This window comes from Lagenorhynchus albirostris, chromosome 14, assembly GCF_949774975.1.
Source record: "Lagenorhynchus albirostris chromosome 14, mLagAlb1.1, whole genome shotgun sequence".
Lineage (NCBI taxonomy): Eukaryota > Metazoa > Chordata > Mammalia > Artiodactyla > Delphinidae > Lagenorhynchus > Lagenorhynchus albirostris.
The window spans coordinates 56195927-56217379 of record NC_083108.1 but is presented as its reverse complement, the minus strand read 5'-3'; the positions used below and the strand labels follow the sequence as shown (position 1 = coordinate 56217379).

General features: G+C 40.2%; 1 protein-coding gene across 1 annotated transcript in view; it reads left to right on the top strand.

Moving 5' to 3' along the window:
• Nucleotides 1-21453, top strand: part of L3MBTL4 (L3MBTL histone methyl-lysine binding protein 4) — a 244946-nt gene that overhangs the window by 152480 nt on the left and 71013 nt on the right. Inside the window, exon 12 of the mRNA XM_060170751.1 lies at nt 2801-2871. Within this exon, the coding sequence (XP_060026734.1) occupies nt 2801-2871 (71 nt within the window). The remainder of the gene's footprint in view (nt 1-2800; nt 2872-21453) is intronic.

The window sequence follows — 21453 nt, the reverse complement described above, 5'->3', positions numbered from 1 at the left end:
CTCCGCTCTAGCCAATTCCTTTAGCCCCACCTCTGGTCCTTCCTTTCCTCGCACAGTGCAGATGCTTCAGCCCCATCAGCTGACGGGCTTATTCGTGTCCCCAAATGCTCTCCCTTCCATTTTGCTCCTGCTTGGTCTGTGCCGCTCCTGCTTTCCTCCCACCCTCATTCCCTAGACCTTCGTGGCCCCATCGGTCACCCACGTCCCCATCCTTTCAGGACAGACCCGGCTGCATCCGCAGCCTCCTCCCGACCAACTTGCACAGAGCCGCACCCTCCCTCCAGCCCCTGAGAACACTACTGTCCTCCCCCTTCTCTCCCCTACCTGTGTCAACAGTCTCCAGCCCCAGGCCGTCTGTAGACACTCAGGAAACGCTCCGTTCCTGCCAGATGATGTGTAGGATAGAAGGAAGCCTGGATTTGGAGTCCGTTGAGTTTGCGCTCTGGCTCCACCACTGACTCACTGTGCCCCCAAGATGGGCAAGTGGTTTAATATTTCTGAGCCTCCGTTTCTTGATTCACAGCCTGCTGCACCTGCCTTGTAGAGTTTTTGTGAGAATGAAATGAGGTTAAATGAAATGAAGAACCTGGGAGTCCTTAGGAGGCACCTGCCTCACTCAGGAGATGTAACGGAATCTGAACAGTTTACAGCAGGGGGCCCCAACCCCCGGGCCGGGGACCAGTAGCCATCTGAGGCCTGTTAGGAACCAGGCCGCACGGCAAGAGGCGAGCCGGTGAAGCTGCATCTGCCGCTGCCTGTCACTGCCCGTCACTCGCGTTACTGCCTGAACCATCCCCAGCCCTGCCTCCTTCTCCACCCCCCACCCCCCACCCACCCGACCCCCGCCGCAGTCCTGGGAAAAATTGTCTTCCATGAAACTGGTCCCTGGTGCCAAAAAGGTTGGGGACCGCTGGTTTACAGGGTTTGACTTGGTGTGTCTCCCTGGTGATGTAATAATTTTGAAAGCAAGAACTATTCCTAAATATATCTGTGATTGATTGCAACACCTTGCATTTTTTTAAAAAGCCAGTCAGTAAATTTATTTGATTTAGTTTTAAATTGCTTTATAAAATCCTCATCAAAGTTATGTAAGGCATACTGGCTTCTTTTTTTTTTTTTTAAGTTTTGTAAGCTAGAACTGCCATCTTCATCAGCTTGTATTTGCAGAGGGATGCTTTCAGATGGTTTGAAAATCAACTCAAGTTTCATACAATTTGTAAAGTTTGGGGGGAAATACCTAGCTATTTGCCAAAAAGATGTAAGCAGAGCTGAAATTGTTCTCTTCTTTTCCATCTTATTCTTTGCAAAATGACTTTACTGTGCACACGTGCCTCTGACATCCCGTGTTGACCAGCTCTCTCCCCCAGAGGCTCGCTGCTTAGGGCTAAGCCCTCCTTCCACCATTAATGTTCTTTCCTACAAGAATGTAGATAAATCCTGATGAGATATATAAATAATTTTACAGTATGTATTATATATAGAATGAAATTAAGCATATGGAATTAATAAAAATATTCCATATATTTTTACGCATGACCATGATGCATAAGAGTTTGTAGACTATGTTATAATATATTGTTTCATTGATTGTTCCAGACAAACCCTGTAAGGCAAGTACTGGCTTGGTTTTGCAGGTTGGGAAGCTGAGGCTTCTAGAATCTAATTGCTCACTCTGGGCCTCAAACCCAGGGCACAGGGCCTAAGACACAGACTCAGGTTTTGGGTGGACTGGTCTCTGCTTGCACCGCAGGAGATTAACTACCTGAGGCTGGTGTGTGCCACAGTGGCAGTGTGGGACCTTCTCTGAAGGTCCAAAGGTGGGATTTCAACAGAAATTCTTTTTCAGTTAATTGCTTTTTTGATTAAAAAACTCTTCATGGTTAAAAAGTATCTGATTAATAGAATGTGTTTTTATCATGACATACACGTTTTTGGAACATACAGATAAAATTGCCTCAAATTATGTACCAGTCACTTAGGTTTCTATGTAAGATTTTAGTAACTGAATCAGTTTCCTCATCTAAAACAAAAGCTGAAACACTACTGCCACGCCTACCTTAATGGCTTGTCAGTGAAGATAAAAAGAGAGAGCAGTTATCCAAGTGCCATCAAAACATATTTGCCAAGCAAGGTATTATAATTTTCATTAAAATCGGAAATACTGCAGATAAACTAATGAACCATTTCAAGTTCTGTCTACCTAAAATTAGTTACTAGGTAATTAGCAACACTGGAAAAGTTTCATTTCAGAAACTTCCATATTCGTTACAAACTATGAGCCTCAAGTTTAATGAAGATCCGTGATGAAAGAGTTACAGAATTAGCCCTTGCTGTATTCTGGAGCATTTTAAAAGTTAATTAATTCTCTGACATTCGACAGTGTAACTGAGTTACTTTGTACTATTGTTTGAGCACAATGTCTATAATCTTTTGATTAAAATAAGCACAGAAATCATCAGTAGCAATTATTATTTACTACCTACCACACCATCACCTACCATCCCTAATAGCTCCTCCTCAGAATCTGAAGAGGTTATTCTCCAGAGAGTTTTAGAAACTTTTTGCTATAATAGAACGGGGTGTTGGGAGCTTTCAAGTTTCAAACTTCCAGTTTCTGAACAAAAGTGTATTTTTAAATCTTAAATTGAAGAAAAATTCTAACAAGGCTCTGTGCAGCAAAAGTACCTGCTAATTCACTCTTGTTTACCCTGTGGTTTCTGTTTAAATTGGTGCTGCTGTCTTGATTTATTCCTACCTCACAGGATAATGAATCCAGGTTTTATTTCTGTTCTTTGCCCAGACTTGTACAGCAGGCAAAGTGTTTGAAAATCAAAGGAAAAGAAGATATTGACTTGGATATTCTCTTCAGAGGTAAAAACAAAAACACTAGCAAAAACGCAGACTCTGCTTTTTTGTTGGGAAGAATGTCTTGTTTGTGTGTTTGGTTGGTGTTATCATTCCAGGAAGGAATGGGGGAAAGAACCTGCCAGGGGCCCAGACACTTGTGCTCTCCTCTCATCCCAACCCTACTTCACTGCTCTGACCTTCATTTCCTCACTTTTAAAGTGAAAGACTCTATAATCTGCTCTGTGGTCCTCACTGATGACAAGACAAATCTAAACCTGTAGAAATAGCACGTCTCAGTGGTGGAATCTCTCTCTGCCATCTGCACAGGGCGTGGAGGGAAACCAGAAGTGTCTCCTTGCATTCTTATAAGTTGGGGGGACTGCAGAATGTACTTCGTTAGCAAGACAGGCAAGGAGGTTATGGCGAACTTGAAGTGTTAAAAGCTAAGGGATTATTAGAGTATAGGGGAAAGAATTGCATGTTTTCACTTAATTATGTTTCTTTGCAATTAAGGCTCAATATACGCAGAATGCCATGTATAATTTTGAGGTTATACTGTAGCAAACTAAGGAATAAATGTCCTCTTGGGTGTTAATTTGGTGCAATCATTTTTATTTGGTCAGATAAAAATGTTGGTAAGTTGTAGTTTTGTGTCTTCAGCAATGTAGTTCTACATGTTTGTATCTTCCAGAACATGGTAGGAGATCTGTTTATCTTCTAGAGGAAAAGAAAATTAGTGAGTTTTCTCCTGATTTGGCTAAAAGTTCAAGTTAGTACAATTTGGTTGCAGTGCACTTCATCTCCAAAACAATTATCCATTCGACTTGTCTTAAGAGAAAAGGAGTGTGCTTTACAGTCATTGAACAAAAGGGCTGTGACTTCTTTTTTTTTTTAATTGAAGTATAGTTGCTGTACAATATTATATAAGTTACCAGGGTACATTATGGTGATTCACAATTTTTAAAGGTTACACTCCATTTATAGTCATTATAAAATATTGACTATATTTCCCGTGTTGTACAATATATACTTGCAGCTTATTTTATATCTAATAGTTTGTACCTCTTACTCCGCATCCCTATATTGCCTCTCCCCCTACTGGTAACCACTAGCTTGTTCTCTGTATCTGTGAGTCTGCTTCTTTTTTGTTATATTCACTAGTTTGTTGTATTTTTTAGATTCCACATATAAGCGATATCATACGACATTTGTCTTTCTCTCTCTGACTTATTTCACTTAGCATAATGCCTTCCAAGTCCATCCATGTTGCTGCAAATGGCAAAACTGTTCTTTTTTATGGTTGAGTAGTATTCCGTTGTGTATATACACATCTTCTTTATCCATTCATCTGTTGATGGACACTTAGGTTGCTTCCATATCTTGGCTATAGTCAGTAATGCTGCCGTGAACATTGGGGTGCATGTATCTTTTTGAATTAGTGGTTTTTTTTTTCTAATATATACTGAGGTGTGGAATTACTGGGTCATATGGTAGTTCTATTTTTAGTTTTTTGAGACCCCCTCCATACTGTTTTCCACAGCAGCTGCACCAATTTACATTCCCACCACCAGTGTAGGAGGGTCCAAAAGAGCTGTGGATTCTGTGGGCTGATCTCAGGCAGGGCCGAGCTCCTCTTGTAACTGGAAGAACACTTGATTTTATCTCATCCACGAAGTGGGGAGGAATCTTTTCCTCAGAAAAGGGAGGGAAGTTAAGTTACTCTGTTTGGACTGTGCATCTATATGTGTCTCCCTAGCCAGAAGAGTTTCTACACAATATAACCAGATAGGAACATCTCTTTAAATAAAATGAAATAAATAACTGATATTTTGGAAGCTGCTCCATACAGATGTTCTCATCCATTTTACCAGCCTTCGTTCTGTACACAACATGCTTGGAGCTGCATGAAGAGCCCTAAAGAAGTGTCAGTGTCTCAATTCATATTTTGACACTTTTGAAAGTATCTCCACAGAGTAATTATGTATACGTTCCTGTTAAAACAAATACACGGTCAGTTCAGTAGTTCACATAGTAAAATACTAATGAGGATCATCCTTATAGAGACAGAAAAGGTCCCTAGCAAAATGCAACTGCATAATGTGAAAGATGCAATCCACCTTGTTTAGTAGTAAGCACCTGCGCTTTTCTGTGTAGTTTATAAGAAGTTCATAGCCACACGTGTTTATTTATTGGTGCATTTACCGTGCTTCTTAATTTAAACATCTGATTTCCTCCCAGAGAAGGTCTGTGTTCACAGACCCGGGACATTAATGACGGGGAGCCCCCGCCTGGCGCAGAGTGTGTGCTGCCGGGGCCGCTGTGCTTCTTGTTGAGAAGATGCCTCAGGGGTCCGTCCGAGCAGGATTTATTTAGCTCTCTGTCTAGCCTTTTGTCACCCAAAGTGGTTCTTCCTCATATTGATCTAACCCTTGTTATTATAATTAAGCTCATTTTCTCTGGTTCTAACCTGGATGAGACAAAATAATGAGAATAAATATGTTGCTGCTGTGACATTAAGTGATTATTTAATATTTCCCTGTTATTTTCTGTAAGCCTATAAATCTGAGTATAATTTCTAAATCCTTTTACCTTTGTTTTTTGTTTCTTTGGTCTGGCCATAGATTTGAATAAACACATTCTTTAATTCATTAGGAATTTTTTTCCTTTTTTTTTTTTTTTTTTTTTTTTTTTAAGGAAAATGAGTTAAACTCTGTTCCTCATTTCTCCCGTGAGGGAAAATAGTATATCTTGGATTTTTAGAGATTGTGTGCACATGTGTACACGAGCACATGTAGCTTCTCCTCTTCATATCTTTGGCATGTTTTCAGTATTTACTTGGAAACATCTTCATTTTCTAAATCGTTCTATTCACAGTTGATATGCTTGGCAGATATAATGGAAAGTATTTTAAAGGCCATCATTGTTTTCCAGCATACTTCTTAAGAGATTCAACATTTTTCCTTTTCCAAAGAATTAGATCAGATGATAGAAACATTTAGTTTATAATGATGTAAATTGGTTGAGGAAAACATGATTGCCTTGAAGGATGTTTGGTAATAAAATTAACAGAAGTAAGTTGGAGTCTGTCTTAACTCATCTGAAGGTTTGCAGGGAAGCTTATTGGGTGTTACACCTGAGAGGTGGCAGGTGGTAATTAGCCTTTGTGCCCTTTGCTAAGTAAATAAGGCATGAGCACAGAGCGACTCCAAACATGTCCCTTCTCTGGAATGGAATTGGCTTCTGCGCAGTGGCCTGTCAGGTTTTTCCCTCTGCTCTGGACTGTTCCGCTAAGAACTGCATTTAATCTGCTCCTTTGAAAACAAGTTTGAGTGAGGCTATGAAAGTGCGTTTTCTTGAATCCAAGGGACCTGCTCACCCACGGGATCTGCCCCCCTGCCCCTCAGAGACCCCTGGACCAGAGCACCCGAACCTCACTACTGGACCACAGGCAGACGTCCTGCAGGGCCACCACGCTGTCCCATCCTAGGGGCAGCTTTGGTCTTGTGGAGTGTTCAGCTGGGAAACGGGGGAGGGGGGGTTCCTTACTATTGATTATTTTTGGCCCCAGATGTGTAACTAATGTTCACTTTTTTAAAAACCCCAAAATTTCACAAAGCAAAAAATATGAGATAAACATTGTTACTGAATCCTTCATCGATTTATTTTGGATGTAGCAATTCACCTTGTGGTTTTCTTTACAGTATAGAATCGTAGTGCACTTGGTGATCTTTACACTTGCTGATGCATCATGACTGTCTTCCGAAGCCAGTGCATATACATCTGCTAGGTTCTTTTTTTTTTTTCCTAAGTAAAAATTATACCCACGTCCACAAGAGATCACATCCACTTAATCTTGGGTCAAGAAAAGAAGCTGATGGAAGCTCACCTTATTCCATGCACTTACCACCTCCTGCCATGGTCATGCTTCTGATTTCTGTCGCTATCAGTTACTTTTTCCTGATTTTGAACGTTTTCTAAATGTAATCACACAGTGTGTGCTCTTTCATGTCTGACTTTTGCTAACATGATGTAAGATCCATCCACATCATGGTTTGTGTATACTCATTACTGCATGTTGTTCAATTTTATGGTGATAACCACGATTTATTTATTTTAGTGCTGGTTGTTTTCAGTTTTGCTCTCTTACCAATGGTGCCACTAGGAACATTCTCGTATGTGATTTGCTGGGTATGTGTATGCATTTCTGTAGGGCACATACCTAATAATGGACCTCCTGGGTAACTGGGTTTGTATAGGTTCACCTTCAGGAGGAGCTGGTGTCAAATAGTTTTACAAGTCGGTTGTCCCAGTACGTTCCTCGCAGCGCAGTGTGGAAATTGCAAGTGCTCTCCATCCCTGCCAGCAGTTCGTTTTTGTCAGTCACTTTAATTTTAGCCGTTCTTTTGGGTCTACGGTATTATTTAATTATGCTTCTAATTTCGCATTTCCCTGAAGCCTAATGAACTTGAACACATTTTCATGTTTGTTGGCTATTTGAACATCCTCTTTTGTGAAGTACATCTTTTAGGTTGTATTGTTCCTATTGAAATGCAGTAGTTCTTTGTATTTGTACATGAGTCCGTTGTTGGATAGATATGTTGCAGATTTCTTCTCCAGCCTGCGATCTGCCTTTCACTCTCAGTGGTGCCTTGTGAGGAATAGAAGTTCCACATTTCGATACCGTCCATCAGTCTTTTCTATCGTGGTTAGCACTTCAGTGTCCTGTTTGAAACATTTGCCTGTTGCACGGTCATTACTGTGTTCTGTTATTCTTTGTTCTAGAATCTTTGTTTTTCTTTCACGTTTATATCTGCGGTGCACCTGGACATTATTCTTTATACCTGATAAAGCATAGACAGCAAGATTTACTTTTTATGTGAATATTCAGTTAACCCAGCATCATTTAGTTTTTTAAAAAACCCTTCCTTTCCCCTATTGTTCATCATAAAGCAGGTGACCAACGTTGTCCTGTGCTTCAGTGTATCTCTTGTAAGTGGCGTGTGATATTTACTTTGACATTCAGTCTGATGATAGTAGTCTTTTTATTAGAGTATTTAATACATTTGTAATGTTACTGCTGTTAAGTTGGGTTTATAGCTATCATTTTAATGATTGCTTTGTATTTTTCTCAACAGTTTTGTGTTCTTGCTTTTTTATATTTTATATATTTTTTTGCTTTTTTTATATTTTATATTTAATTTTTATACAGTAAGTCCCCTACATACAAACAAGTTCCGTTCTCAGAGCACATTCGTAAGTCCGATTTGTTCGTAAGCCCAACAGTTAGCCTAGGTGCCCAACTAACACAATCATTTATATAATTGTACTATACTGTAGTAGGTTTATAATACTTTTCACACAAACAATACATAAAAAACAAATATAAAAAATAAAGGAAACGTTTTTAATCTTACAGCACAGTACCTTGAAAAGTACGGTAGTACAGTACAACAGCTGGCATACAGGGGCTGGCATCGAGTGAACAGGCAAGAAGAGTTACTGACTGGAGGAGGGAGAGGAGGTGGGGGATGGTAGAGCTGAAGCATCAGATCGTCGGCAATAGGAGAGGAGGGCACGCTGCAATTTCACTCACACCTGACGCTGATGGCACAGGTTCTGGTCCCTTGCTGGGTTCAGTTCTATCTACCCTCTTGAAAAAACGATCCAGTGATGTCTGGGTAGTAGCTCTTTTTTTCTCATCATAGATGACACGGTAGTACTGGATTGCACTCTGAATGGCTGCTGCAACCTTCGTGTACCATTCTACATTCGGGTCTTGTGCCTCAAAAACTAACAGTGCCTCCTCAAAAAAAGAAAATCCCCTTGCCATTTCTTGCATCGTGAATCTCTTCAGTTCTTCAGTCACTTCTTCCTGTTCATCCTTTCTCTGGGCCTCCAGTTCCATAAGCGCTTCGTGTTGCACAGCAAGGAGTTCAGTGAAGTCGTCCTCTTGCAGATCTAGCTCCAGCTTCTCGCTGAGGGTCACTAAGTTGCTGAAGACCTCATTGGACTCCTCATCCACCTTCTCAAATACATGGAAATCGTGAACGAACTGCAGGCAAAGTTTCTTCCAAACCCCTTTCATGATGACGGCCATAACCTCACGCCAAGCAAAGTCAATGTTTTTTTTGACCTTGTAGATGTTATAGTCCTTCCAAAATTGTTGCAAGGTTGTCCCTGATTCGTCACTCGCCTTTACTGCCTGACAAAAAGTGTGACGTAAATAATATCTCTTGAAAGTCTCTAAAACTCCCTGGTCCACAGGTTGGATGAGCGACTTAGTATTCAGCGGCAGATGCACTACTTTGACGTTGGGATGAAAGTCGTCCATGAATGGGGGTGGCCCAGAGCATTGTCAAGCCACAAAAGAATGTCGAATGGGACGTCCTTCTCCAAGCAGTATTTCCCTACCTTCGGGATAAGGTGGTGGAAAAACCAGTCCTGGAAAATGGCCTATGTAACCCAGGCTTTGGGGTTACTCTTCCACACAACAGGAAGAGAGCCCTTGGCTATGTTTTTAAGGGCTCTTGGGTTCTCTGAATGATAAACTAAGAGGCTTCAACTTCGTATCACCAGAAGCATTGCCACCAGACAACAGAGTTAGCCTATCCTTTGCTGCTTTATAGCCTGGTATCAACTTTTCCTCCTTACTGATGTAACTTCCGTCTGGCATCCTCTTCCAGAACAGTCCTGTCTCATCCACATTAAAAACCTGCTCAGATAAATACGCAGCTTCCTCAGTAATTTCTTGAAGCGTTTCAGGAAGTTCCCGGGCAGCTACCATATCTGCGCTCGCTGCCTCACCACTCGCTTTTACGTTGTGAAGGCTGGTTCTAGCCTTGGACTGATGAAACCAGCCATGGCTGGCATTAAAAGATGCGCCCTCTGATTCTTCACTGTGTTTCTTCTTCAAGTCTTCATGAAGGCTTTTAGCTTTCTCTTGAATCAGCATTGAGCTGAGCAGGACTCAGCACTGATGCTGATCCTGCATCCACACGCTGAGACGTTTCTCCATCTCCTGCATCCCTTTTCCACGCTTCTTCGATATTATCAGCACAGCAGAATTCACGTGTTCCATGATCTTGTCCTTGTTCTTTAGAATCCTGCTGATGGTTGAATGTTATAAGAATGAACAGTGTCTACCATCTTTTCGCCTCGCTCCACTCTCTCAATTATTGTCACTTTTGTCTCCATTGTTATCGCTTGGAGCTTCTTAGCAGTACCAGCTACATCACCACTGCTTTTATGCTTGCTTCCAGACATCCTGGGCTTGAAAAAAAGATACTGTACTACTGTACTCTATACAGTAGTGTACAGTAAAGTACACAGAAGCACAACCACTTGTAGAGGATGCATGCACGTGACACTGTATGCCAGACACGTGAACTAACTTACATGATTGGGCGTGCGGACGCGTGTTCGCATCTTTGGAAGTTCGCAACTGGAAGGCTCATATGTAGGGGACTTACTGTACTTCTTGCTTTATTTTTTATTAACCAAGAATTTATTTTATTATACCATTTTTCCTATAGTAGCTTGTTGGTTATGCACTTTTAATATTTTTAGTAGACGTTATAGCTAGTAAAATACACATCTTTGTGTAGGATCATTTTTCCTCTGTCGGAAAAACTCTCTTGTATTCCTTTTAGCATGTCTTCTAGCTATGTTTTTTAAAAAGTAAGTTTTTCTCGTCCAGAAATGTTTTTGTTTTGCCTAAACTTTTGAATAATATTTTTGCTGGTTATGTAATTTTGCATTGATAGTTGATTTTTTTTCAGGTTTTATAGATAACATACCATTGTCTTCTGACCCCCATGGTTTCCCTCTAGAAGTCTGCTGTAGCTTCAGTGTGTCTCCTTTGAGGGAAGTGTGTCTTAGAGCATATCTTAGTTTGTCTGGCCGCTTATAAGATTTTTCTGTTGTCTTTGATTTTCAGCAGTTTTATTATGAAGTGTACTTCTCTCTCTGTCTTTTGGGGATTCATAGTGCTTCTTAAGTCTGCGAGTATATGTCTTTCATTACTTTGAAAAATTTCTTAACCATTATCTCTTCAAATGTTGCTTATGCTCCATTCTCTCCCTTCTCCTCCTTTGTGAGACTCTGTCTACACATTTTAGACTTTCTCTTGTTCATATGGGTGCTATGCTATTTTCTGTACTTCCTTCCTTTTTAATCTATGTGCTTCAGCTTGGATTTTTTTCTGCTGACCTTTCTTCAAAATCACTAATGCTCTCTTCAGCTGTCTCCAAACTGCTATTACACCCATCCAATGAATTTTTAATTAACTCTTTATATATTTCAGTTCTGGAATTCCCATATACATTATTTATAAAATAATTTTAGTTATTTAGTAAAATTCTCTATTTTGCCATCTAACTTCTTGAACACATCAGTTGCAGTTATTAATTCTATGCCCTATAATATCAGTATCTGAATCACCTGTAGGCTTGCTTTCCTTGTCATTCTTGGTAGGAAAGTTGTTCTCCTAAAGCTATTCCATCATAATTTGGAGTGGAATTCCTACCATACCTTTGCTTAATGGTCACAAAGAATTTCACTGGGTGATTCTACCATCATGTATTTAATCAAATGCTCATTCATGAACATTTTTATTATTTTCAGTCTTTATATTTAAAACAAAGACACAGTAAATTCTTGTACCATCATATGTTGGCATTTGTGGGAGTATTTGTATAGGATTAATATCTGAATGTGAAATTATTTGATCAAAAAGTACACACATTATAAATTATGAGTGTTATTTCAGCCTGGCTTTTAAGTGTCTCTAGATATTTACACTCTTAATAATATATGAGAGTAATCACTTCACTCTAACCTTGCAAATAATGACTATTTCACCTCTTTTACCTTACCAATTGGTAGAAGAAAAATATCATACTTTTAAGCATTTTTCTTTAATAATGAAGTTTCTTATTTTTCCATGTCAGTCATGGTTTTTGTTAATTGCTTATCCTGTCCTTTGTCCATTTTTTTAATTGCTTATGTTATTACTATAGATTTGAAGTTGGCTTAATTTATTATGGATACCAATTCACTCTGTTATATATCTTACCAACAATTTTTGTACGTACTCCCACCTTGTATACTTTTTCTTTTCATTTCTTAACTAAAAATAAGTTTTCATGTCATCTAATTGATCAGTTTTTTCTTTCATGGTTTATAGCTTTTATTTCATTCTTATTCCAACATCAAAGTCATACAACTGTTTACTCAGGTATTGTGTTAGGAAAGCTATGGCCTCTTATTTTTAACATTTAAATCTGTACTCTGTATTGAATTGGTTTTGATGAGGATTAAGGTAATATACCAGCTTATTGTTGTTTTTCTGAATTATTTCAATATCATTTAAAAAACAATCCATCTTTTTTCATACTCATTTGAATACAATCTTCATATAGGAAATTCTATTGTATACTTGAAATCTAAAAGCTCTATCGTCCATGATATTATGTGTGTGTGTCCAAGACTGGCTTCATGCACAGAACTGTGGCTGCTGCCTTGTTCTAGAGGAATCTGAACCCAGTGGAAGAAAGTCAGTGCTGAGGTATCACCAGAAAGCCAGAGTCAAGAGGGACTGAGGAAAATAAGAGCAATCAGATAAATAGCATCAAACTACTGGGAAGAAGAAAAACCACAACTGGGGAACCAAAGCATGAAGACAAGAAAGCCTTAAAACAGTATATCAGGAAGCCACAACTTGCAGGCCTCCTGCATAGGTTAAAAAGGCACAAATATTCTTGGACATCTTTTCATCTCACTTAGTACTCTACTCAGATTTACAAAACTCACTGGTTTTTTACACACACATTAAAAGCCTTCTGGGCAGCCTCTGTGCTTCTGTTTACCAGGAATTTTTAATTAACAGGATTAGGCTGCAAGTCTGTGCAAAGGGCTGGAGTTAGTGCTACCAGTTGTGTAGTAATCACAGAAGTTGTTGTTTCTGTGCATGCTTTAAAGATTTTTAACCACCACTGAGTGAATAAATTGTTGCTGCTCACCGTGGAGCATGCATGGGAGTTGCCTGTGAGAGAAGGAGTTTATTGGCAAGTTGGTTCCTGTATCTGCTCCGGGTTTTCGGTTTGGGACTTTGTGGTTTGTTTGCTTGTTTTTCCTTGAGACTCGTGTTTGAAATTAATGTTTGTCTGTCCAAGGTGTCTGTCTTACTCTGTGTGGTGTGACTCCTCAGACAGGCACTGACCCCAGTAGCAGTTCCGCAGGTGATGATTGCCCAGCTCTTGGAAGTGCCCCAACAATGAACCTCATGCTCACTACATGATTCCTTCAGCAGGTTAGAGTGTATCACTAATATATCCTTGAAATTTGGTGAAAACATATTCTGCCATTTTTAGTTTATGTGGTAAGGGATAAATAGAAAATGATCAGTGATCACACTGTGTAAATGACCTACTTATACTATGAGCTATATGCATACTGAATTTTAAGGGCCTTCTTGGGGTTCATGCCCTAAGGACTTGCTGTCACAGGGAACTGAAGACAGAAATGACTCTGTAAAGCCTTCTTACTGACATTGTCCATGGGAATGATCACAGTGAAAAAGCAGACTGTTGGCTTCAGTCTGACGTGTAAAGAGTTTGTAAGTTATCACTTCCAACTTCACAACAAGAAAAAAGCTGAACAAACTGAATATCACCTACTCTTCTTAGATCCGTCAGAGAATTGAGGTCCTGCCCTCAAGGGAAACTACTTTACCAGTGGCTTTTAGGTCCGTGAGGAAAGGAAATTAGACAACTCCAATCCCATCTAGCCATATGTCTCACATCAGAGAAGGAAACAAAAGCCAAGAAACGCTTTTAAAAGCCACAGTACAGGTACTCAAGCCCATTAAAAAAGTGGTTTTAATCATAAGACTCTAGAATACTTCCCCCCACATACCTTGACATTAATAGGGCTTCATTATAATAACTTTATCTTACAACAGAGAACTGTAAGACACAGACTCTGTTTAAGAAGGAGTTTCTATGGAAACCCAAAGACAACAGGGGATGGAAAAAGGACACCAGAAGAAATTGAAGCCTCTGACACCTATAGGTAAATCAAACACAGCCTAATTCCCAGCTGTATTAACATAAAATCTCACACCAGAGATCTTTTACCTAAGTTCCCATTATCTGATACATCATGCCTGGCTTTCAACCAAAAATTACAAAGCATGCTAAGAGGCAAAACAAAACAACAGAAAACACGCAGACTAAAGAGATAAAGCAAGCATCAGAACCAGTCTCAGAAACGGCAGATATTTTGGAATAATCAGACTGGAATCTATGATGTAGTTATATAATTATGTAACTATGATATGTATGGTAAGAACTGTGCAAGAATAGCTGGGTGCTATAAGCAGAGAATGGGAACTCTAAAGAAGAATCAGCAGGAAATGCTAGAAAGCGAAAATACTGTAGGAGAAATGAAGAATGGCTTTGATAGGCTCATCAGCAGATTTGATAAGACCAAAGAAAGGATCAGCAAGCTTGAACACAGGTCAGTAGAACTTCTCAAACTGAAAAGCAAAGAGAAAAGGAATTAAAAAGATGCTTCAGAATATCCAAGAACTGTGAGGCAATTGCAAAGGGTGTAGAATATATGTAATGGGAATACCAGAATAAAGATAAAAAGGAGCAGAAGAAGTATTTGACATAATGATGGCTGAGAATTTTCCAAAATTAGTGACAGACACCAAAGCACAGATCCAGGAAGCACAAAAAACACTAAGTAGGAAAAATAACCCAAATTCTACACCTAGTATATCATATTCAAACTATGAATAAAGTCAAAGACAGAAAAGATCTTGAAAGAAGGCAGAGAAAAAAACACCCTACCTATAGAGGAGCAATGATAAGAATTACATTGGACTTTCTTCAGAAACCATCCAAGCAAAAAGAGAGTGGAGTGAAACATTAAGTATTGAAGGAAAACACGGCAGCCAACAATCCTGTTCACCATGAAATTATCCTTCAAAAGTGAAGGAGGAATGAAGACTTTCTCAGAAAGACAAAAACTGAGGGAATTTGTCATCAGTAGACCTGCCTTGCAAGAAATGTTAAAAGAAGTTCTTTGGAGAGAAAGTAAATTATGTAGGTCGGAAACTCAGACCTATATAAAGAAAGAGCATTAGAGAAGGAACAAAGTGGAAGTAAGATAAAATCTCCTGTTTTTCATATTCTTAATTGCTCTAGTAGATGACAGTTTGTTCAAGTGCTTTTCAAAATAATAATAACAATGTATTGGACGATTACAGCTTACGGATAGGTGAAATGGATGACAGCAGTATTATAGGGATGGGAGGGAAGATTTGGGAATACTCTGTCACGAGGTGCTTGTTGCTGCTCATGAAGCATTATATATGGTGTTATTGGAAAGAGGATTGAAGAAGTTGTAAATACATATGGCAAACTCCAGTGCAACCACCATAAAAATGTAAAAGGAATTATAATTGATATGCTAAGGAGGAGAGAAAATCAAATCATAAAAAATGCTCAGTTAGAATCAGAGAAAGGAGAAGAAGAGGGAGAAGACAAAAAAGAAGGAATAAATTTAACAAATTCAAAATGGAATAAACTGAAAATGGGTCAGAGACCTATACATAAAACACAGCACTATAAAGATTCCAGAAGCCAACGTAGGAGAAAATCTAGATGACCTTGTGTTTTAAATGAATTTTTAAATGCAACACCAAAAGCATGACCCATGAAAGAGAAACTTGATAAGTTGGACTGTATTAAAACTAAAATCGGGACTTCCCTGGTCGTGCAATGGTTAAGAATACACCTGCCAATGCAGGGAACACGGGTTGGAGCCCTGGTCTGGGAAGGTCCCACATGCTGCGGAGCAACTAAGCCTGTGTGCCACAACTACTGAGCATGCGCTCTAGAACCTGTGACCCACAGCTACTGAGCCCGTGAGCCACAACTACTGAGCCCATGTACCACAACTACTGAAGCCCACGCACCTAGAGCCCATGCTCCACAACAAGAGAAGCCACCGCAATGAGACACCTGCACACCACAATGAAGAGTATCCCCCGCTCATCGCAACTAGAGAAAGCCTGCGCACGGCAATGAAGACCCAATGCAGCCAAAAATAAATAAATAAAATAATTAAATTTATTTTTTAAAAAAAAAGCTAAATAAAATCTTTTCTGTGAAAGATAACTATTAAGCAAATGAAAAGACAAGCCACAGACTGGGAGAAAATATTTGCAAAACACTTATCTGATATGAGACTTGGGTCCAAAATATACAAGGAACTGTTAAAATTCAACAACAAGAAAACAACCCAATTTTTAAAGAGCAAAGATCTGAACAGACACCTTGGAAGACATGTGGCAAATAAGCTTATGAAGAAAGTCTCAACATCCTATTTATGAGGGAAGTGCAAACTGAAACAACAGTGTGATACCACTACACACCTATTAGAATGGCTAAAATCCAGAAACACTGGCGAGGATGTGGAGCAACAGGAACTCTTATTCGTTGCTGGTGGGAATGCAAATGGTTGGGCCACTTTGGAAGAGTCTGGCCGTTTCTTACAAAGCTAACCACAGTCTGACCAAATGATCCAGCAATTCTGCTTCTAGGTATTTACCCAAAATTGTTTTGTTTTGTTTTGTTTTTTTCTTTTGTTGCGGTACGCAAGCCTCTCACTGTTGTGGCCTCTCCCGTCGCGGAGCACAGGCTCCGGATGTGCAGACCCAGCGGCCATGGCTCACGGGCCCAGCTGCTCCGCAGCATGTGGGATCTTCCCGGACCGGGGCACGAACCCGTGTCCTCTACATCGGCAGGCAGACTCTCAACCACTGCGCCACCAGGGAAGCCCTACCCAAAATAGTTTAAAACTTATGTCCACACAAATGTTTATAGAAGCTTTATTCATAACTGCTAAAAATTGGAAACAACCAAGACGTCTTTTAATAGATTACTGGATAAACAAACTCTAGTACATCCATACAATGGAATATTATTCAACGATAAAAAGAAATGAGCTCCAAAAAGACATGGAGGAACCTTAACTGCATTTTACTCAGTGAAAGAAGCCAGTCTGAAAGGGCTACGTACTGGATGATTCCAAGTATATGCTATTCTATAAAAGGCAGAACTATAGAAAAAGCAAAAAAGATCAGTGGTTGTTAGGAGTTTGGGCTTGGGGAACGCAAGGAGGGGTGGCTAAATGGAGCCTGGAATTTTTAGGGAAGTAAAACGATTCTGTATGAAACTTATTCATCATAATGATATATGCACAGCATTATGCATTAGTCACAACCCCTAAAACTCTGTTACACAAAGCTGAATTCTAATGTAAACTGTAGAGTCCAGTTTATAATAATAATGAATCAATATTGGTATATCAACTGTAAGAAATGTGCCCCACTAATGTAAGATATTAACAATAGGGGAAACTGTTGGGGAGATGAGGGGCTAGGTGGGTGTATGGGAACCCTCTGTACTATCTGCTCAATGTTTCTGTAAATCTAAAACTGCCCTAAAAAGAAAGCATTCATTTTTTTAAAAAAAAGCTGATTGTAAGTACTTATTATCTTTGTAATGACACTAATATTTGGTGCAGTAATGTGATCCACATGGTGGGATGGGACAAACTGGAGTTCTTGGGAAGAAGAGAATTATTTGCACTGGGTTAAAAGACGATTCTAAGGGCAGAAGTTTCGTACCCACAGTTAACTCGAGGAGGATATTCTGACAAGTGAAAGGAAGCTGGTGGCCTTGTAAGAGCACAAAATGAATATTCTCAACTTTAGTCTAGAAAAATTTCAACAGCTATCTTAGCATCTGTAGTGCTATAAGGCAACATAGCATCGCATCTGTAGTGCTGTAAGGCAACGTAGCATCTGTAGTGCTGTAAGACAGCATAAGCGATGCCCTCGTTCTTATGGAGAGTAGGTACCGCACCTCCTCTTGATCAGACCCTCCTGCAGGCACTCTGCTGCTTTCTTCAGGTGTCAGTCAAAATATTCATTATAAGAGCTTCCAAGACAGAATGGAATGTAACAGGTTTCTCATTAAAAAGGAGAGTTACCAGCTTTACATTGCTTAAAATGACAAATAACAGAGAACTGCATCCCGAGTGAGAGGCCAGCTGAAATTAGGAGTGTTGGGATAGAGATTTAGAGGTGCTGGGATTTGAGTAATTCATTTGTTTCCCTGCCAGATGCTCTGAAACACATACGCTCGCAGGCCTGCCGGAAGCCGTCTTGGTACAGCCGGTACCAAGGCTCAGAGCAGGAGGAAAAGTCTTGGAACTGAGCATGGGGTCTGGGCGCCTCTAGCCTCCTTTCAGGGATATCGTGAGCTTTTTTTTTTAGTTTGATTTTTAATATATTCTATATTACCGTTCCTAAAATCCCCTTCGTCCTTATTTTCAGAGAAAACTCTTTTGCTGTCTACATTCCAGAAAAAACATGAAAATGAGAAAGCCAGTTTTCTTGCTGGAATCAAGGCATAGTTTATAGTTTATGGATTTTGAAGAATTATAAGCATTATTGACAAAATATTTAGAAAATTCAAACGTGGAAAAAGTTACAGCGCAAGAGTCAAAATGTCTAGTACAAATAAATCTGCTTTAATAAGTAGTTGCTTATTTTTAGTCTTGAGGCTTGAGGGGCTGACAACTCTGGAAACCAAATCCCACGACACCACTTCTGGTGCCGTGTGGGCAGCCACGCTGTAAGCTTCCTCAGAGGAGTCCAGAAATAACCCTCCGGCACTGGAATCTGCCTCTGACACCTCCTCTGCTGGCTCTGCTTATATTAGAACGCGGCTTCACCTGTCCAAGTTGCCCGCCTGCAGGCACAGTGTCCTGGGACAGCGATCGGACACAAGTCACTAAGCTGAGGGCCCTCCGCTTCCTCACTGTCCAGAGCAGACACCCCAGAGACAAGCAGAGAAGCAGAGGTTTTTCCTGGCCCGGAATTACAGCTTCGTGTTCCAGCCCTGCACAGCACTCCTTCCCCTGGGCCAGCACAGGAGCCCTAGGTTCTTAGATGCTCCGCCCATCCTCCCAGGCCGGATGATAGGGAATTCTAATGACATCATCTTCTTCCCAGTGTCAGATTTCAGGGGTGTGGACACCTCCCTTCTCAGAGTCTGTGCACACGTGAGAATTGTGTGGGTGTCTGTGGGGAGTGGACACCCCCAAAGCTGACCGTTTCTCTCCTTTATTCATCACTCGGCCCAGGGTGCTGCCAGGCTGGTCTTCCTTGTCTGTAAGTCCAGTGCTAAAGGGAAATGCCCCCAGGCTACAGTGAAGCACCTTTACCTCTCAAGCATTTCCAGGATCAAACACAGAAAGCCTCCGTGTCTCTCCATCGGGTGGACAGTGTGACACACATTTTTGCCTTCATGAGAGGTCCAAAAACTTGAAAAAAAACTGCCCAAGTGCACAGTCTCCTTGGAGAGCATGCGCCTATTTTATGAGAAAACGTTTTGTAAACTTGGGATTTATACCCCATAAGGATAGTCAATGAAGAAGAGCTCAGGTCTTGTTCTAAAGGGTACGCAGAAAAGTTAGACAGGAGAGAAGGTTCGAGATGCCGGAGCAGCTGAGGGAATGAGACAGTGGAGTTCCTTTTCTTAAAAGGCCTTTAGCCAAACATTGTCCTGGGTTTCTCTACCCAGACAGCACTGCTATTGTGACATTCCATTATTGCAGAGAGCGAGGACTTCAAATAGCAACGCCAAGCACCGTATGTCTAGATAGAGAATCACAATTTGATGTCTTGAATGTACGTAAATGATTCTAAGCTATATCATCAGATAGTCATCATGTTAGATTTCTGAGCTGAGATTCTTCAGACCTAAAAATCATCACTGCCAAGTAGAAGACGAGCGTTGTTGCTGACCACAGTACCCTTGGGTTGTTTTTGTAAAAGTCATGCTGATGGTACAAGAAAACTTAATCTTTTTGTAAGTTAAAGGGGTGTGGCTATTGAAGTGAGTAATTTTGCATAAGTAAGGGTAAAAAATACTTCAGTACCATATAAAAATATACCTGAAATATGTTTAGTGTGTCAATTAGGTATTTGGTTGAGTCACTCTGAGTGCGTTGCATCTCTTCTTGTTGCCATAGTTACTGTTGCCTTGTGAGGGTACATCGCATATCATTTATGTCATAGACTTCATTAGCAAAGACAGCAGTTTCTTGTTACTTACATGGTTCTCCCTCATTCACTGTTTTCTTGCTTTTCTTCATTGATGTGTTTTCCTTTTTGAATTAATTTTAGATGATGCCATTTTCCTTCGAATTTTGGCTGCCTTTAATGGTTTTGATGTGTAGAAAATCAGACTATAAAATAATCATAAAATAAATAATAAAATAATAAGTATTTAAGGAAACTGGAACCTAAACTAAAAAAAAAAAAAATAAGATTCCTGAGTTATTCTAGGTGTAGTTACTCTGATGACTTTTTTTCTTTTATTTGCCTTTAGAAAGATGAGCCTTTAAAAAAAAAGCTCTTCCCCAGTGGTGGTGGATTTTTATTAACATACTTTGCCTAGTTTTTATTCTATAACTTTGAAAAGACACTCTTTTTTAAAACATTTCTTAGCAGTAGCATCAAATAATAGCTGTTTCCTTAATATGCTGGCTATTATGGTAACGGTGAAAATAACGTATTCATCCAGCGCTTCCCAAGTTATAAAGCAGATTCGTGTTCCTTTTCCCTCTAGAAGACCCTCTAATAGGTCACCGTTTCCTGCTGAGGTGATGGAGAGCAGGCTGAGTAGCCTGTCCAGGGTCACACGCTGCTGAAGGACAGAGGCAGAGCGTAGATCTTCCTGGAAGTTCCAAAGCGCTTGCCCTGCAGCAGGCTGTCCTCATGACTGTGGCTTAGCGGAGGGTCCTGGCAGGAGGGTGGGGGGACCTGACCTTGAGCCCAGCCACCAACTTGCTGCCCAATGAGCTAATAAGACTTTGAGACCGTGAGCCTTCGTTTCCTGGCCTGTCAGGTGGAGACCGTTTCTCTACTCAGAGCGGTAGGTGAGTGGATCACAAGAGGGAATTAACATGAAAGGGCATTAAAAATGAAGCACTGTATTTTTGAAGGTATGACCAGTACTCAAACGTTTCTTTCTAAATTCATCAGAGTGGATTCAGAACTCCTTAGATTTATGCTCTCAACTGGGCCCCAGTGGTAGGTGTGCCCTAGACACCATGTGACTTTGCTTCCTCTCTGACCATTGCTAAATTCTCCTTTAAACACAAAAGCAGACGACTTCTGCAAAAACTTTGGGGATTTTACTTTCTGTTGGACAGATTGGCCTTGAAGTCTGCAGTCAAAAGCCGTTTCAGCGTCTCTGACATTCTTATTCTGTTTAATGACAGTCTTTCATTTCATAAGAAGAATGCCTTTCTGCTTGGCCAGAAATTTCTCCTTGGAGATGACAGAATTGCTGTCTTACCATTAATGAATTTTACAGCCCAAATCCTTTTTATTTGAAAGACATGTGGATATATCTACCCAAAGCCTCGCTTTATCACAGGCTAGAGGAATTTCCACTGCTGTCCTAAAACCCGAGGTCTCCTCAACCCGTACTGGTACTGCACCTTCAGACGAGTGCC